This window comes from Numenius arquata, chromosome 16 (assembly GCF_964106895.1).
Source record: "Numenius arquata chromosome 16, bNumArq3.hap1.1, whole genome shotgun sequence".
NCBI classification, from domain to species: Eukaryota; Metazoa; Chordata; class Aves; order Charadriiformes; family Scolopacidae; genus Numenius; species Numenius arquata.
In genome coordinates this window covers 3101923-3114370 of record NC_133591.1, presented here as the reverse complement: position 1 = coordinate 3114370, position 12448 = coordinate 3101923, and the positions used below count along the sequence as shown (strand labels likewise).

The window sequence follows — 12448 nt, the reverse complement described above, 5'->3', positions numbered from 1 at the left end:
GCTGCTTTTCTTAAACATCTTACACTATACAGGTAAAAAGGATCCTCTGAGAAGAACCAGCCCCTTGGAAGGCAATGAAAGGCAGGTGGTGGCAGGACTTGGTGCCCCGCATCGGTTTCTGTATCTACTTTTTTGTGGGTAACAGAAGATGAGCAGAGGGTAGTACAGTATGTTTAATATTAATTAATGCTGAGCTGCTGAATAAAAGCTGAGTCCAACTTCTCTTTATGTAGGAAAGCAGAAGCTCAAGAACTACACATACTCGTAGTTTGTTCTAAAACTGGCTTTTATAGTTCTTTAAATTGATACTATTTCCACAGGGCTGTTTGTTCCTGAAAGTGAGACCAAGTATATCCTTCCTCATGCTTTTGGACTTTTTTTTTTTTTTTCAATGTACAACAATAATCCAGGCTGTGCTTTATTTGGAAATCCTTTTTTTGATGCAAAAGAGATAATCTTCGTAACCGAACTTGACCTGTTAACATCTGCTGGTGTCTGCACTACGTGTGCAGGAGGAGTTTTCCTTTCCAGTTTCCTGTTGACAGTTCCTCGCTAACAAACATCCATGAGAACTGGGGCGCTGCTCTCCTGTCCCTTGCCCTGGAAAAGGGGGTAAGAACCGCAGGATTACAAGAGATGGGAAAGGGAACCTGCCTCCTCCCTCCGTACAGCCCGGTTAATAACAAACAGAACATCCATGAATAAACAAGAGTCCTGGATTGTTTACGTAGCTTTTTATTTGTACAAAGGGACAGAGCAGGGAGCGAAGGATGAATGCAAACAGGAACGCTGCTCCCGGGAACCCGGAGCGGCAAACTACACCTTCCATCCCTCTACGAACAGCGCAGACCCGATGAAGGACCAAGAAAAAAATCAGTGATCAAAAAAGGAAAGGCTCAGAGAGCAACAGAACAGCGTTACCTCGCTTATGTTTCGCTTAGATTAGTAACTAGAGCGGTTCAAGGCCAATCTACTGTCATTTTACTACCAGAGCAGCAGCAAAGAGAATCCCCCGCTGCAGTGAGAGCGGTCGGCGTCCTTGGAAACAAACCAAACAGAAAACATCTCGGAGGCAGCACAAAGCTTTAGAGAACCCGTCACCACAGTTGTTCTGCAAGTTAAGTTTTAAAAATACTAAATAAATTACTAGCCCAAAACACCCCTATGTTAAATACCAAAGTAATACTTAATAAGCAAAAAAAAAAAAAAAAAAAAAATCCAGTTACTACTCGTGGCAGTGCAAAACGGAATAGCAGCATTCGTTACGCAAGTGTGATTTCAGTGTAAACACTTGAATTTGTTATTGAAAATGCACAGAACGGGTCTGTCCAGAGCTGGAACACTCCCAGAGAGCCCGAGCCCAGCAGTTCCATGCATCTGCCCAGCTTCCAGACTTTGGGAGGCTCCTGTTCTGTCGGACAGTGACCTGCTTGGGAGCACAAATCCACCTGCGAGGAGATGAGTGTTCAGCACAAGCTGGAGACCCTCGTCCGCACCCCAGTTTGTCACTGGTTCAGCGTGGCTGTCTGGGTGCGAGGCTGCTCGTGGCTATTTAGCTAAAGAATTAAAGCAAATAACATCAGGGATGACAAGCCTGTCACGGCGACACCGGGGTCTGCTCACGCTTCGGTATTTCTGCACGTACCGGACCCCCACGGCTCTGCTTTTACCTTCAGACGACTCGTGAAGGCTGCCCTACAACCCCTCAACACTCAGCGTTCAGGCAAGGGACTGAATTAATCAGAAAGCAAAATTAGAGGTGGTGTAATCGATGTGATGTTGGTAGTCTGGCCGTGTTCTCCTGCTGACCCAGGACGGCTCCCGGCACCGATGGGAACGGATGTCGTGGCTGGTCGTGGTCCCCGCACACCAGGGATGCCCGCGGGACACCAGGGATGCCCGCGGGACACCAGGGATGCCCGCGGGACACCAGGGATGCCCGCGGGACACCAGGGATGCCCGCGGGACACCAGGGATGCCCGCGGGACACCAGGGATGCCCGCGGGACACGGTGTCGGGTCAGCATCTCCGAAACGCCGGGTTTTGGGAGGAAGGTGCGTTGCTGCAGACCCTGCCGGTACCCACCCGGGGTTCGCTGCGGCGGCGGGGGCTCCCGGGAGTCAGTTCACCGAGCCCCCCCTTCCCTCCCCGGCGTGTGATTTCCAGCACCCAGCCATACTGTCCTTAAATGCGACGTCACGGTGGAGCCACTCGCACGACATCGGAGCATCCCTCGCCGCTGGGTGGCCGGCGGGGACCGGCAGAGCTTTTCCCCCCCCCTCTCACCCCCGCCTTCCCCGCCGGGTCCCGCTCCGCTACCGCCGCCGGAGGGGCTTGTAGACGCAGACGGCCATGAGGATGATGGTGAGGAGGAGGGCGCTGAGGATGCTGCCCAGCAGCACTGCGGGAGGAGGACAGGTTAGGATTTGAGTGCATACACACACACACACACACACCCCACACCACCCTCACCCCCAAAATTAGCTTTAAAAAAAAAAGAAAAAAAATTAAAAAAAAAATTAAATAAAAGGAAAAACAAGCAGAAAGACGCCCAAGCTGCGTAACCCGTCCGTCGTCCCCGGCTCCTTACCCAGGTTCTGCTTCTGCAGCACGGCGTAGGGCCGGCTGCGCTCGGCCGGGCCCGGGGCCAGCATGGCCAGTGCCGCCATCGCCCAGCCCCGCACCGTCGCCAGCGCCATCGCGGCTCCGCGACACCCGCCCCGGCCCCGCCGCCACCGGCCTTTGTGAGCCCGGCCCCGGCCCGGCCCCTTCCTGCCCCGCCCCGCGTCCGCACCGGCCTTCCGGGGGCGGCGGGACCGGGGGCGGCCGGGCTGGGCTCTGCCCTCCGGGACCCCCCCCTCTCCCCCCCCCCGTCCGCTGGGGGACGCGGGTGCCCGCCCCCTGCGTCCCCGCACCCCCCCCCCCCCAGCTCCGTGTCACCCTGAGCCCCATGTGTCCCCCTCCACCCCCGTGTATCCCCCCAGCCCCATGTGCTCCCCCAGCCCCGTGTGCCCCCAACTCCATGAGCCGCCCCCCCAGCCCCGTGTGTGTGTTCGTGTCCCCCAGTCCCGTGTCCCCCCAATGGCATGTGCCACCCCAACTCCGTGTGCCACTCCCCCAGCCCCATGTCCCCCCAACCCCATGTGCGCCACTCCCCCAGCCCCGTGTGCCCCCAACTCCGTGTGCCCCCCCCCAGCCCCATGTCCCCAGCCCCGTGTCCCCCCAATGCCATGTGCCACCCCAACCCGATGTGCCACCCCCGCAGCCCTGTGTGCCCCCGAGCCCCATGTCCTCCCCGGCCCCGTGTGCCCCCCAACCCCATGTGCCACCCCCCAGCCCTGTGTGCCCCCCAGCCCCATGTCCTCCCCGGCCCCGTGTGCCCCCCAACCCTATGTGCCACCCCCCAGCCCTGTGTGCCCTCCAGCCCCATGTCCTCCCCGGCCCCGTGTGCCCCCCAACCCCATGTGCCACCCCCACAGCCCTGTGTGCCCCCCAGCCCCATACGCATCCCCCAGCCCCATGTCCTCCCCAGCCCTGTGTGCAACCCCCCCAACCCCATGTGTCCTCCCCCAGCCCCATGTACTCCCCCAGTCCCGTGTGCCCCTTCCAGCTGCATGTCCCCCCCTTAGCCCTATGTGTCTCCCCCCAACCCCGTGCCCCCCCCCCAGCTCCCAGCTGCTCCCTCTTGTTCTGTTCTGCATCACCCTGAAGGAAAGCGGGAGCCGCCGGGAGGGGACGGTGAGTTGTCACCGTGGCAGAACAGCACAGGGCTGTGACACCCGGGGGGGGGGGGGGGGGGGGGGGGGCTGGGGGGAGCTGCTGCTTTGCCTTCACCGGGGTGACCGTGGGTGCTGGAAAGTGTTTGATGGGCCTAATAAACGCTGAGAAATGGTGGGGCTGCGCTGGAAGTGATGTGACATTATTGGGAAGCCGTGACAGGCGGCTGGTTCACGCCAGGGCTGCGTTACCCTGACCCCCATACTTGTTTGTAAAATGAGATCTATTAAGGTCTTTTCTTCTTCAAATGCTGGAGGCTGCCACTTTTCTGGGACTTTTTTCTTTTTTTTTTTTTTTTTTAGTCTACCAGACTTTTGCTCTTTGCGACAGAACAAGGTATTTGTGTGGCAGCAGCGGGGCCTCCCCCCGGCTCCCCCAGCCCAGCCCCGTGCTCTCGGCTGCAGTGAACACGGCGAGGTTCAGCTCCTCTCCCTCATCTGATCATCCTAAACTGATTATCACCTTTATTTTATACACGTCACGGCTAAAGGCATGCACTGCTCGCCCCAAAGCAATCCCTCCGCAGCTGCGCCTCCGTCTATCACCGGCAGCTGGGGTTTCACCCCCAAACTGGAGGAGTTCACCCCTTGACTTCCAGCCCGGCGGGACTCAGCGGCGGGTCCCCTTTCTCCCTGCTGTGGATCAGAGGTTTTTCCTGCCGGAAGCAAGAACGGGCTCCGGCATGTGCTGGCCGTGCCGCTTCCACCGGGATGCTCGGACGCGACGGGAGGTGATGGCCGGGGAGATGCCACCAGCACGTGCAGCCGCCGGGGGAGAGGCGAGGGGCCGGTTGCCGTGAGGAAGGTGACGGCAGCTTCTCTTCTGCCTGTCCCCTCGCTTCGTCGGGGCAGGAGCAGGAAGCCCAAGCAGTCTCTGCGTCCCCTTGGATGTGCCACCGGGGCTACAGGACGGGTGACATGCACATCTCCTCTGCTTGAGGGTCTCGTGTGGTTTTCTCGGGCCGAATGCAGACGGCGAGGCGCTGCAGGGTGTAAGCAGGCAAAGAAAAAAGCCAGTGGGTTTCCTTCCCGCACCAGGACCTGGTGCCACACGCAGGGCTGCCCACCATGGCGTGCCGAAGCCATCCCCACCAGAATCTTGCCTGCTGTAGGGCTGGGGCTGTGTCAGCCTGCCGCAGACCACAACGGGCAGGGGGTACCCCAAAAACGGGCTGAGGGGAGGGTGTGACAGCTGGGGACAGTCTCCTGCCTTCAGGGCCATGCTGACAAAGCATCTCCTGGCCCAGCCAAAATCACAGCTTCAGAAATATGACTTAAAATGATCGGGCCATCGAGCCACGCTCCTCTGAGCCCTTTTCCAAGCAGCTCTCCAGGTGTGATTTAATTGCCAAAGAAGATGAGGACATGTCAACCATCTGCCCAGTTCCCCGGCCCCGATCTCCAGCCCTCCCCAAGCGGGGGTCCCTGCCCACCCCCAGCCCATGCAGGGTCCCCAGGATTGTCTGTCCCACTCCTGACCTGCTTGAGAGAGCCCGGTGTCCAGACAAGCTTGTACACCATGTAGAAGGGGATGCAGATGAAGGAGGATGCTCCTATGAGGTACCCCACCGAGATGCTCCACTCGGGGTACTGATAGTCGAAGAGCGTCAGAGGCGGCTGGTCCAGGAGGGAGCTGACGACTATGAACTGCAAGGAGCAAAGCAGAGCCCCTTAGGGAAGGATGCTCCTGGAGCTGGACCGCGGCAGGACATCCCCCACTGTGGGTCACAAGCAGGCACAGGGCGGCAGCAGGGCTGTACAGCCCCCAAAACCCACATGCACGTGACATTGGTGGCTAGGAAAGCTCCTTGGTGGCATCCCTGGTGGACCAGCCCCGTTGGCTCCCCATGGAGAGCAGATCAGCTGCGACGTCCCCCCAGCCCCGGCACTGATGCCGACTCTTTCCATAGGTTAACACCATCCGTGTCCCACTGCCGCTGCTGCTTTCTTAACGGTGACATTTCCCAGACTGCCACCTCTCGCTAAGTGTGGGCTGGGAGGTCCTCGTCTAACGAACCCCACCGGGATGGTGGCCGGCAAAGGCTACACGTCCCCATGCTGAAATGAAATAATTTGCTGTCTGCTTCGATTATAATACTTCTCTCTTAATAACCTGGGCAAAGCGCCTAGAGCGGTAATTAATCCTCACAAGGCCTCTTCTCCTGCAGATCCGGGGAGATTAGACCCCTCTGCCTCTGCAGCCGGCAGCCTTTGAAGTGCTGGGGGAGCTGGCATTTCAAAGGGGACAGATCCAGCCCGGTGCACGGTGCCGCAGTGCCATCAGAGATGTGTCCCCATGTCTGGCCATGCCAGTGCAAGCGCAGGGCGCCAGGGACCAGGGCGATGAAACGGCTGCACCGTGTGAGCACCCAGCACCTGCTCCCAGCTTTGCCCTGGAGCTGCAGGAGAAGCTGGAAAACCTACTTCCAGCTCCCTTTCTCAGGGAAACCCACTGCCCCAGGGGCTGCAGGCAGCTGCTTGTCACCCGTGTCCAGAGCAGCAGCATGGGGAGCTGGCAGGGAGGGCTGGCACAAGCTCCTACAGCCCTGGCCAGGACCCTGGTCCACCCTCCTGGCAGCTCATTCACCCCGGGCAGGCAAGACCAGGTGCCCGGGGAGCTGGGCAGCAGCAGCGAGGGAAGAGCAGCTCCTCTGTGGGGTGATTCGGGGTGGGGTTGACAACCCCATCTTCAATTCTGGCTGTAGTTACTCACCGCTAACAAGGCAGGGCTGATGGCCACCCAGCACACCTTCCAGAACATCCCCGGGGTGAAGCCCAGCATGGCTTTCACGTCGTGGGAGAACCTCTGTATCCCTGCCGGAGGAGAGAGCCGTCACGGTCCCGGAGACCCACGGAGGATGTGGGTACAGGGATGAGGGTACGAGGCCCTCCATGCTCTCTCCCAGCCTCCTCAGAAGTCACACGTGTTTTTTCCCCCAAACCCCCTGGCATTCACACACGTGTGTAAGGTTAAATACCTCTGTAGGTGTCTGCAAGGATGTTTTTCATAACAGAGGTGGCTTCTTACCGTAAAACCAGGAGACAGCTATGGTTTCCAGCAGCACCACTGCCAGGATTGAGCAGCCAGCACCGAACTCCTCCAGCAGCTTCACCACGTAGGCTCCCCCCTGGAAGAGCACAGGGGAGGGGAGGGCGGTGGCAGACACCGCGGGCACGCGGAGAACGTCTTCGGCTAAGTCCCGCACCGGGGGTTGTTGGAGGAACGAGTAGGAGTGTGGTGGGGACGGGAGCGGAGCGGTGCCTGGTGGTACTCACGTAGGTGAGGGTGCTCAGGGAGCCCAGGAAACAGACTGTGATGAGGCCGAGGACGAAGAGCTCCCGTCGCCCGGCCAGCACCTGGGGGTACTCGTCCATCACGGCTGTGATCACGGCCTCCAAGCCCCCAAACTGCAAAGGAAATGCCGGCGTGGGGTAGAGAAATGCTGGCGTTGGGATGGTCATGCTCTTGGAGAAAACCTGCTCCTCCCAAGGGCCCCTCTGCCCATGAGCAGAGGGGACATCATGTCCTGTCCCCTCCCTCTGGGGCGACCATCCCCTCCAACGGGCTTTGGGGGAGGCCAGCTCACACCCACTGGAGATGATGGTGTGGTGTTCCCTCCGTCCTCATGCTTGGAGGACTTGGGCTTGGAGGCCTCCATCCCCATGCTTGGAGCCCTCCTGCCCAAGACCATAGCTCCCCTTGTCACCCCGCTATTAGCCATAGGGCATGTCCATCCCCAGTCCCCACTGGGGACACATCCCCAGGCTGCACGGCTGCGCTGTCATGCTCCACAGAGGCACCTACCGTGCTGTCCAGCCCCAGCGTTATCATCATCAGGAAGAATATGATGGCAAAGAAGGTGGAGCCCACCATGTTGGCGATGGCTTCAGGGTAGGTGATAAAAAGGAGGCTCGGCCCTAGGAAGGAACGTTGGTTCGGTTTGCTGTTCCCTGGCTCCTCTGGCGCAGCCCTGGGTGATGGCAGGAATGCCCCAAAGCCAGAGTGGCCGTGCCTGGCCCCAGCTGAAATACAGGGACGGCCGCCACCCACGATGGGGACACGGAGCCCTGGTGCAGCCGGGCACCGCAGGGACAGGACAGGGAAGTGACGCTGGAGGCAGGCAAACCTTTATCTCTCGCGACATCCTCCACCTCCACATCCCTCATCTCGGCCATGTAGCCCAGCACGGTGAAGATGACGAAGCCGGAGAGGAAGCTGGTGAGGCAGTTCACTGTGCTGGTGACAAGCGCGTCCCTGGAAGGCAGAAAGCAGGGAGACGTGTCCTGTGGCAGAAACCCCCCCACTCCAGTTCAGCTCTCACCCCGATTCACCTACTCTGGTCGCCTGCACCCCCACCAGTTCCCTCTCCTGGTCCCCACATAACCAAAACCATCAAGAAAATGGGGGAAGATGCTCAGGCTGTGGCCACGGGGCACAGGGATGTGGCCCCACGGCAGCTGTACCCGGTGCAGCCCCCGTGCCCACAGGGACCCACGGCTGCGGGAGCTCACCGGTAGCAGTTGTTGTGGAAATGGTTGTAACTGGCCAGAGCGAGGAGGACACCGAATCCGGGGCCCAAGGAGAAGAAAATCTGTGCAGCAGCGTCGACCCAAACCTGGCAGGAGAAGCAACAGGAAGGCTGGAGAATAGGCAGGGGGTCCCCGGGGCTGGGATGGGGTTGGGAGGTGCCCCACGACATGCCCACTCCATGGCGTGCCCACCCCACAGCGCAGAGATGGGGTCCTTGTTGGTACATGCTGCCAAACCTCTCTTGCCTGCCCCGTCCCCCCACGAGATGTCCCCAAAGCAGGGGAGTTACTGTGGGACAGAGGGAGCTCGTTTCCACCCTGGGGTCCTGCAGCAGCAGAATTAAACAGTGGCATCTGCTCTCCCCTGTGCCCAGAGAGGGGACGAAGTTGAGGGGAGCTCAGAGACCCCCATGCCCACTCCTGCCCAGGCAGGTTCAGCAGTGAGGCCCTGATTACCTTTAATGAGAATTCTCAAGTGCTGCTTGCTAATTATCCACAGGAAGCCTATTGTCAGGCCAGGGGGGAGAACAGGGCACAAACAAAACCCAGTGGCAATGAGATGGGTGATTCAATTATAGATTTACATTTCCAAGAGCCTCTCCAGGGCACCTTGTTTCTGTAGGAACAAGGGCCCCATCACCCTGCAGCTCCTGCGGTGGGGCTAGACCCATGGGCAGGGGTGGGTGTCCATCCCGGGGAGGGGGTCTGGGTGTAGCCAGAGCCGGGGCGGAATGTCCCACCGCACACTCACCGCGGTGCTCAGGAGCTTGCCCCAGTCTGGGCGTAGGTAGAAGACAACTCCTCTCCAGGCGCCGGGCAGGGTGGCCCCCCGGACAAGCAGGATGAGGAGGACGACGTAGGGGAGCGTGGCTGTCACCCACACCACCTGGAGGGAGGCACCATCAGCCCCCAGCACAGGCAGAGCTGCTTCACCGAGCACCCAAACCACCCCCGTCAGGCACGGCCGGCTCGCTGGTGGCTGCCCAGGGTGGCCCCGAGGCATGGGGAGGAGGCAATATCCCGTGTTTAAGCAGCCAGATGAGCTGCAAGATGCCACCAGGGCTCGGTCCCTCCTGCCTGGCCCTGGCCATGGAGGGGATGCTGCATGCCCAGGGCTCCATCATCTGTGCCCAGCCAGGGCTGGCACTGGAACCCTCTTTCTTACCTTCCCGGAGGTTTTCACCCCTTTCCACAGGCTGAAGTAGACGATGGTGAAGATGAGGAAGAGGCAGAGGAGCAGCTGCCAGTGGATCCCCCCGATGTCGTACAAACCTCCAGACTTCTGGATCTCCAGAACCTTCCTCCTGCGGGCAGGGATCCCCACGGCCGGGGAGGGGTCTCAGGCCAGCGCAGTGCTGCCATCTCTGCCCTTGCAGGCAGCCAGGGAGCAGGCTCAGCCCTGGGCAAGCAATTCCATGTCCGCCTCTCCCCTGGAGCACGGGGCACGGTGGCCATGAGCTCCCCAAGAGCATCCCCACGTGATGGCCATGGGCAGTAGCATACGTGCTCCTAGGCGCCCCGATCCTGCTACCCACGCGGCAGACCCCAGTGCCTCTGTGGGGACATGCCCCAGCTTAAATACATCATCCATATTCGTGCACTTACGTATAAAACTCTTCGGCGGGGGACCTGGAGAACTCGGTCCAGGTCACGTTGCTCCTCCCGAAGTAGTTGGTGCAGTTGGGGGTGTTCCAGGGGTTGTCGCAGCTCGCCCAGGGCAAGGTGCCCGAGAAGGACGAGTAGAAGTAATAGAGAGCCCAGGCGATGATGGTGTTGTAGTAGAAGGAGACGTACAGGCCGATGATGCAAATGGCAAAGCCGACGCCTGGGGATAGACGAGGGGCAAACTCAGCAGCCCACCCTGGTCCAGCCCTCTCCCTGTCCCCAGGGACGTGGCTGTGGGGACCTGCACAGCCCCACTCACCAACACTGTGCGGGGCTGGGGGGGGTCTCCTACCTTTAAAGATGGGGCAGATGCGCTTCCAGATGGGGATGGCTCCCGTCCTGTGGAACTGTCCCAGGGCCAGCTCCATGTAGAAGAGGGGCACCCCTCCGAAAACAGCCATCAGCGTGTACGGGATGAGAAAGGCTCCTGCAGGGCAAGGAGCAGAGCAGTGGTGACCACTGTGGCCCCACACCGGCTGGCGGGCACCGGCAGGCTGGGGATGGAGGGCTGCCACTGCCATCCCTCCCAGCGCTGCCGGGATGTGTCACGGAGGAGCGTGGACAAGGGATGCATATTTGTAAGATGCTTTACAAATTATCTGTTCAGAGGGGTTCAGAGAGGTGAGGACCTTGCTCAGTGGCCCACCTGCCTGGGCTGCTGTCCCCACTGGTGTCCTAGCCATTTGGCCAGGACAGTATAAAGAGCAATAGAAACCATCAGGGCACGGGGGACGGGACACCGAGCACCTCCCAAGTCTAGAAGAGTTTTGGAGTAAATCCCACTCGATATGCACGGTCACCCCAAGACACAAGTAATTAACGCTGGAATCTGCATTATTCATAACAATGTCATCTTTACCAGGGCTACACTCGTACCCCATGGAGGGTTTGGGACTGGGGCTGTTCTCTGCGCTCGTCAGAGTAGCCCTGTTGGGATTAGTTAATTTAACCCCCACGGCTCCTCTCTCGGAGAGCCCTCCACCCTCAAGGGTTTCTCTTCCAGGAACATCTTCGGCTGATGGATGAGGCCACCACCCGCCTGGATCAGCGCTCCCGCTCTGGGCGGACCACGGCTGTCCTTTCCAGGAGCTGCTATTTGAACTTCTCACCCTCCTGTGTGCGTGGAGCGGGTGAGGAAAGGATCTGCCTGAACCACATCAATGAAGAGTGGGTAAAGTTTGCCGCCGGTCCCGCAGGAGTAACTCACAAATAACTGTGCTTCTGTGTGGGCACCTGGGATCCACATTTTAGCCTTGAGTATGGTACTAATTACCTCCTTCTAATTTTCCCAAGCAATAGAGGACGTTACCCAAATGCCGGCATTCGCAATTAAATTGTGCTTTTGCAAACAGCACAAAATTTTCATTCCTCGTTTTTAATTTCCATGCCAGGGGTTTTTCTGCTCTGCTCTATTTAAAGCAATTTATTTCAATGTCATTTACTCAAGGATTTTGTTGTTGTTGTTGTTTCTTTTTTTTTCCTTCACGGAGCTTTTTTTATCTTAACTTTCTGTTATCCCTCACGGGAGGGAACCTCCCGAGCCCCGTGCGGTGCAGGGAATGCACGGTCCTGGGGACCGGGGCTGCTCCGTGGGGTCCAGCACGGCCGGGATCTGCGGCAGGCGGCTGGGATGCTTGGGAGGATTATTTTAAAAGAGGAGCCATCAGGAAGGGTTGCAGTCACGAGATCACAAAGGGTACAAGCCTCCCACCCCGAATTTGCCGATTCTTAATCCTTTTATGCAGTTTGGACCACGCTACTTTCCTCTTGTGATCCTAGAGCGGCTACCGCGCTGGGGAAGGGGTGAATGACGCCGGGGAAGGAGTGAATGGAAGAGGATTTTGAATGAAGAAAGACAGAAACCAAAGAAGAGACAGATGTCAGGAGAAGTTGGGTTGGTCTCTAAACTGCTCTGTCCGGAGAGGAGCAGGTAGAGACAAAGAAAGGAAAGAAACAGCGAGTTTTTCAGCATCGGAAAGATGAAAACCAGATTTCTTTTCTCCAAAAGAACACTTAAATACCCCCGGTGGTGTCCTTACCCCCTCCGTTTTGGTAGCAGATGTAAGGGAACCGCCAGACGTTGCCCAGATCCACAGCGAATCCAATGACCGAGAGGAGGAAATCCATTTTTTTGCTCCACTTGTCCCTGGGGTGGGTTTGGGGTCCCGGGGGCGCAGGGCTGGCTGGGGGACCCGGGTGGGGGACCGTGCCCTGCCGGGGAGGGCTGGCGGCGGGCACCAGGCAGGGCTGCTCTGCCATCCTGCCGCCCTGGCAAATCCTGCAGGATTCAGGCTGAGTAACTTGGGGCCGGGAAGGATTTTTCTGTTGCTGATGACAGATCCGAGGAGGGGAGGGTCAGGCTGACTGCGCTTCCCCACCTCCCGCTGGAAACCCACAGCACCGAGAGCAGCCGGCAGAGAAACCTCTCCTCTGATCAAAGGCAGGAGGGGGGAGAGCAGTTTTCCGAGCGCAGGGAT

At 59.0% G+C, this 12448-nt stretch overlaps 2 protein-coding genes across 2 annotated transcripts; both read right to left on the bottom strand.

Moving 5' to 3' along the window:
- Window positions 1–2315: 2315 nt before the first annotated feature.
- C16H12orf76 (chromosome 16 C12orf76 homolog) lies at window positions 2316–2699 on the bottom strand. Its single transcript, XM_074159781.1, has 2 exons — window positions 2591–2699; window positions 2316–2401 (listed from the first exon to the last, which is right to left on the bottom strand). The coding sequence occupies exons 1-2, from the start codon at window positions 2697–2699 to the stop codon at window positions 2316–2318; spliced, it is 195 nt and encodes a 64-aa protein (XP_074015882.1).
- Window positions 2700–4678: 1979 nt separating this feature from the next.
- Window positions 4679–12230, bottom strand: LOC141472628 (sodium-dependent serotonin transporter-like). The gene is made up of 13 exons (XM_074159780.1): window positions 12011–12230; window positions 10264–10398; window positions 9912–10131; window positions 9472–9610; window positions 9058–9192; window positions 8289–8392; window positions 7904–8031; window positions 7582–7694; window positions 7053–7184; window positions 6805–6904; window positions 6490–6590; window positions 5256–5423; window positions 4679–4759 (listed from the first exon to the last, which is right to left on the bottom strand). Exons 1-13 carry the CDS (start codon window positions 12228–12230, stop codon window positions 4679–4681), a joined length of 1776 nt encoding a protein of 591 aa, XP_074015881.1.
- Window positions 12231–12448: the final 218 nt, after the last annotated feature.

Excerpts from the sequence above, each read along its gene's own strand:
- LOC141472628 (XM_074159780.1), bottom strand. The coding sequence starts at position 12,230 with ATGGCAGAGCAGCCCTGCCTGGTGCCCGCCGCCAGCCCTCCCCGGCAG. Across the intron at positions 10,132-10,263 it reads CATCTGCCCCATCTTTAAAG|GCGTCGGCTTTGCCATTTGC; the intron begins GTAGGAGACCCC and ends GTCTATCCCCAG. Across the intron at positions 8,393-9,057 it reads GCAAGCTCCTGAGCACCGCG|GTTTGGGTCGACGCTGCTGC; the intron begins GTGAGTGTGCGG and ends TTCTCCTGCCAG.
- C16H12orf76 (XM_074159781.1), bottom strand. The coding sequence starts at position 2,699 with ATGGCGCTGGCGACGGTGCGGGGCTGGGCGATGGCGGCACTGGCCATG. Across the intron at positions 2,402-2,590 it reads GCTGCAGAAGCAGAACCTGG|TGCTGCTGGGCAGCATCCTC; the intron begins GTAAGGAGCCGG and ends CTCCTCCCGCAG.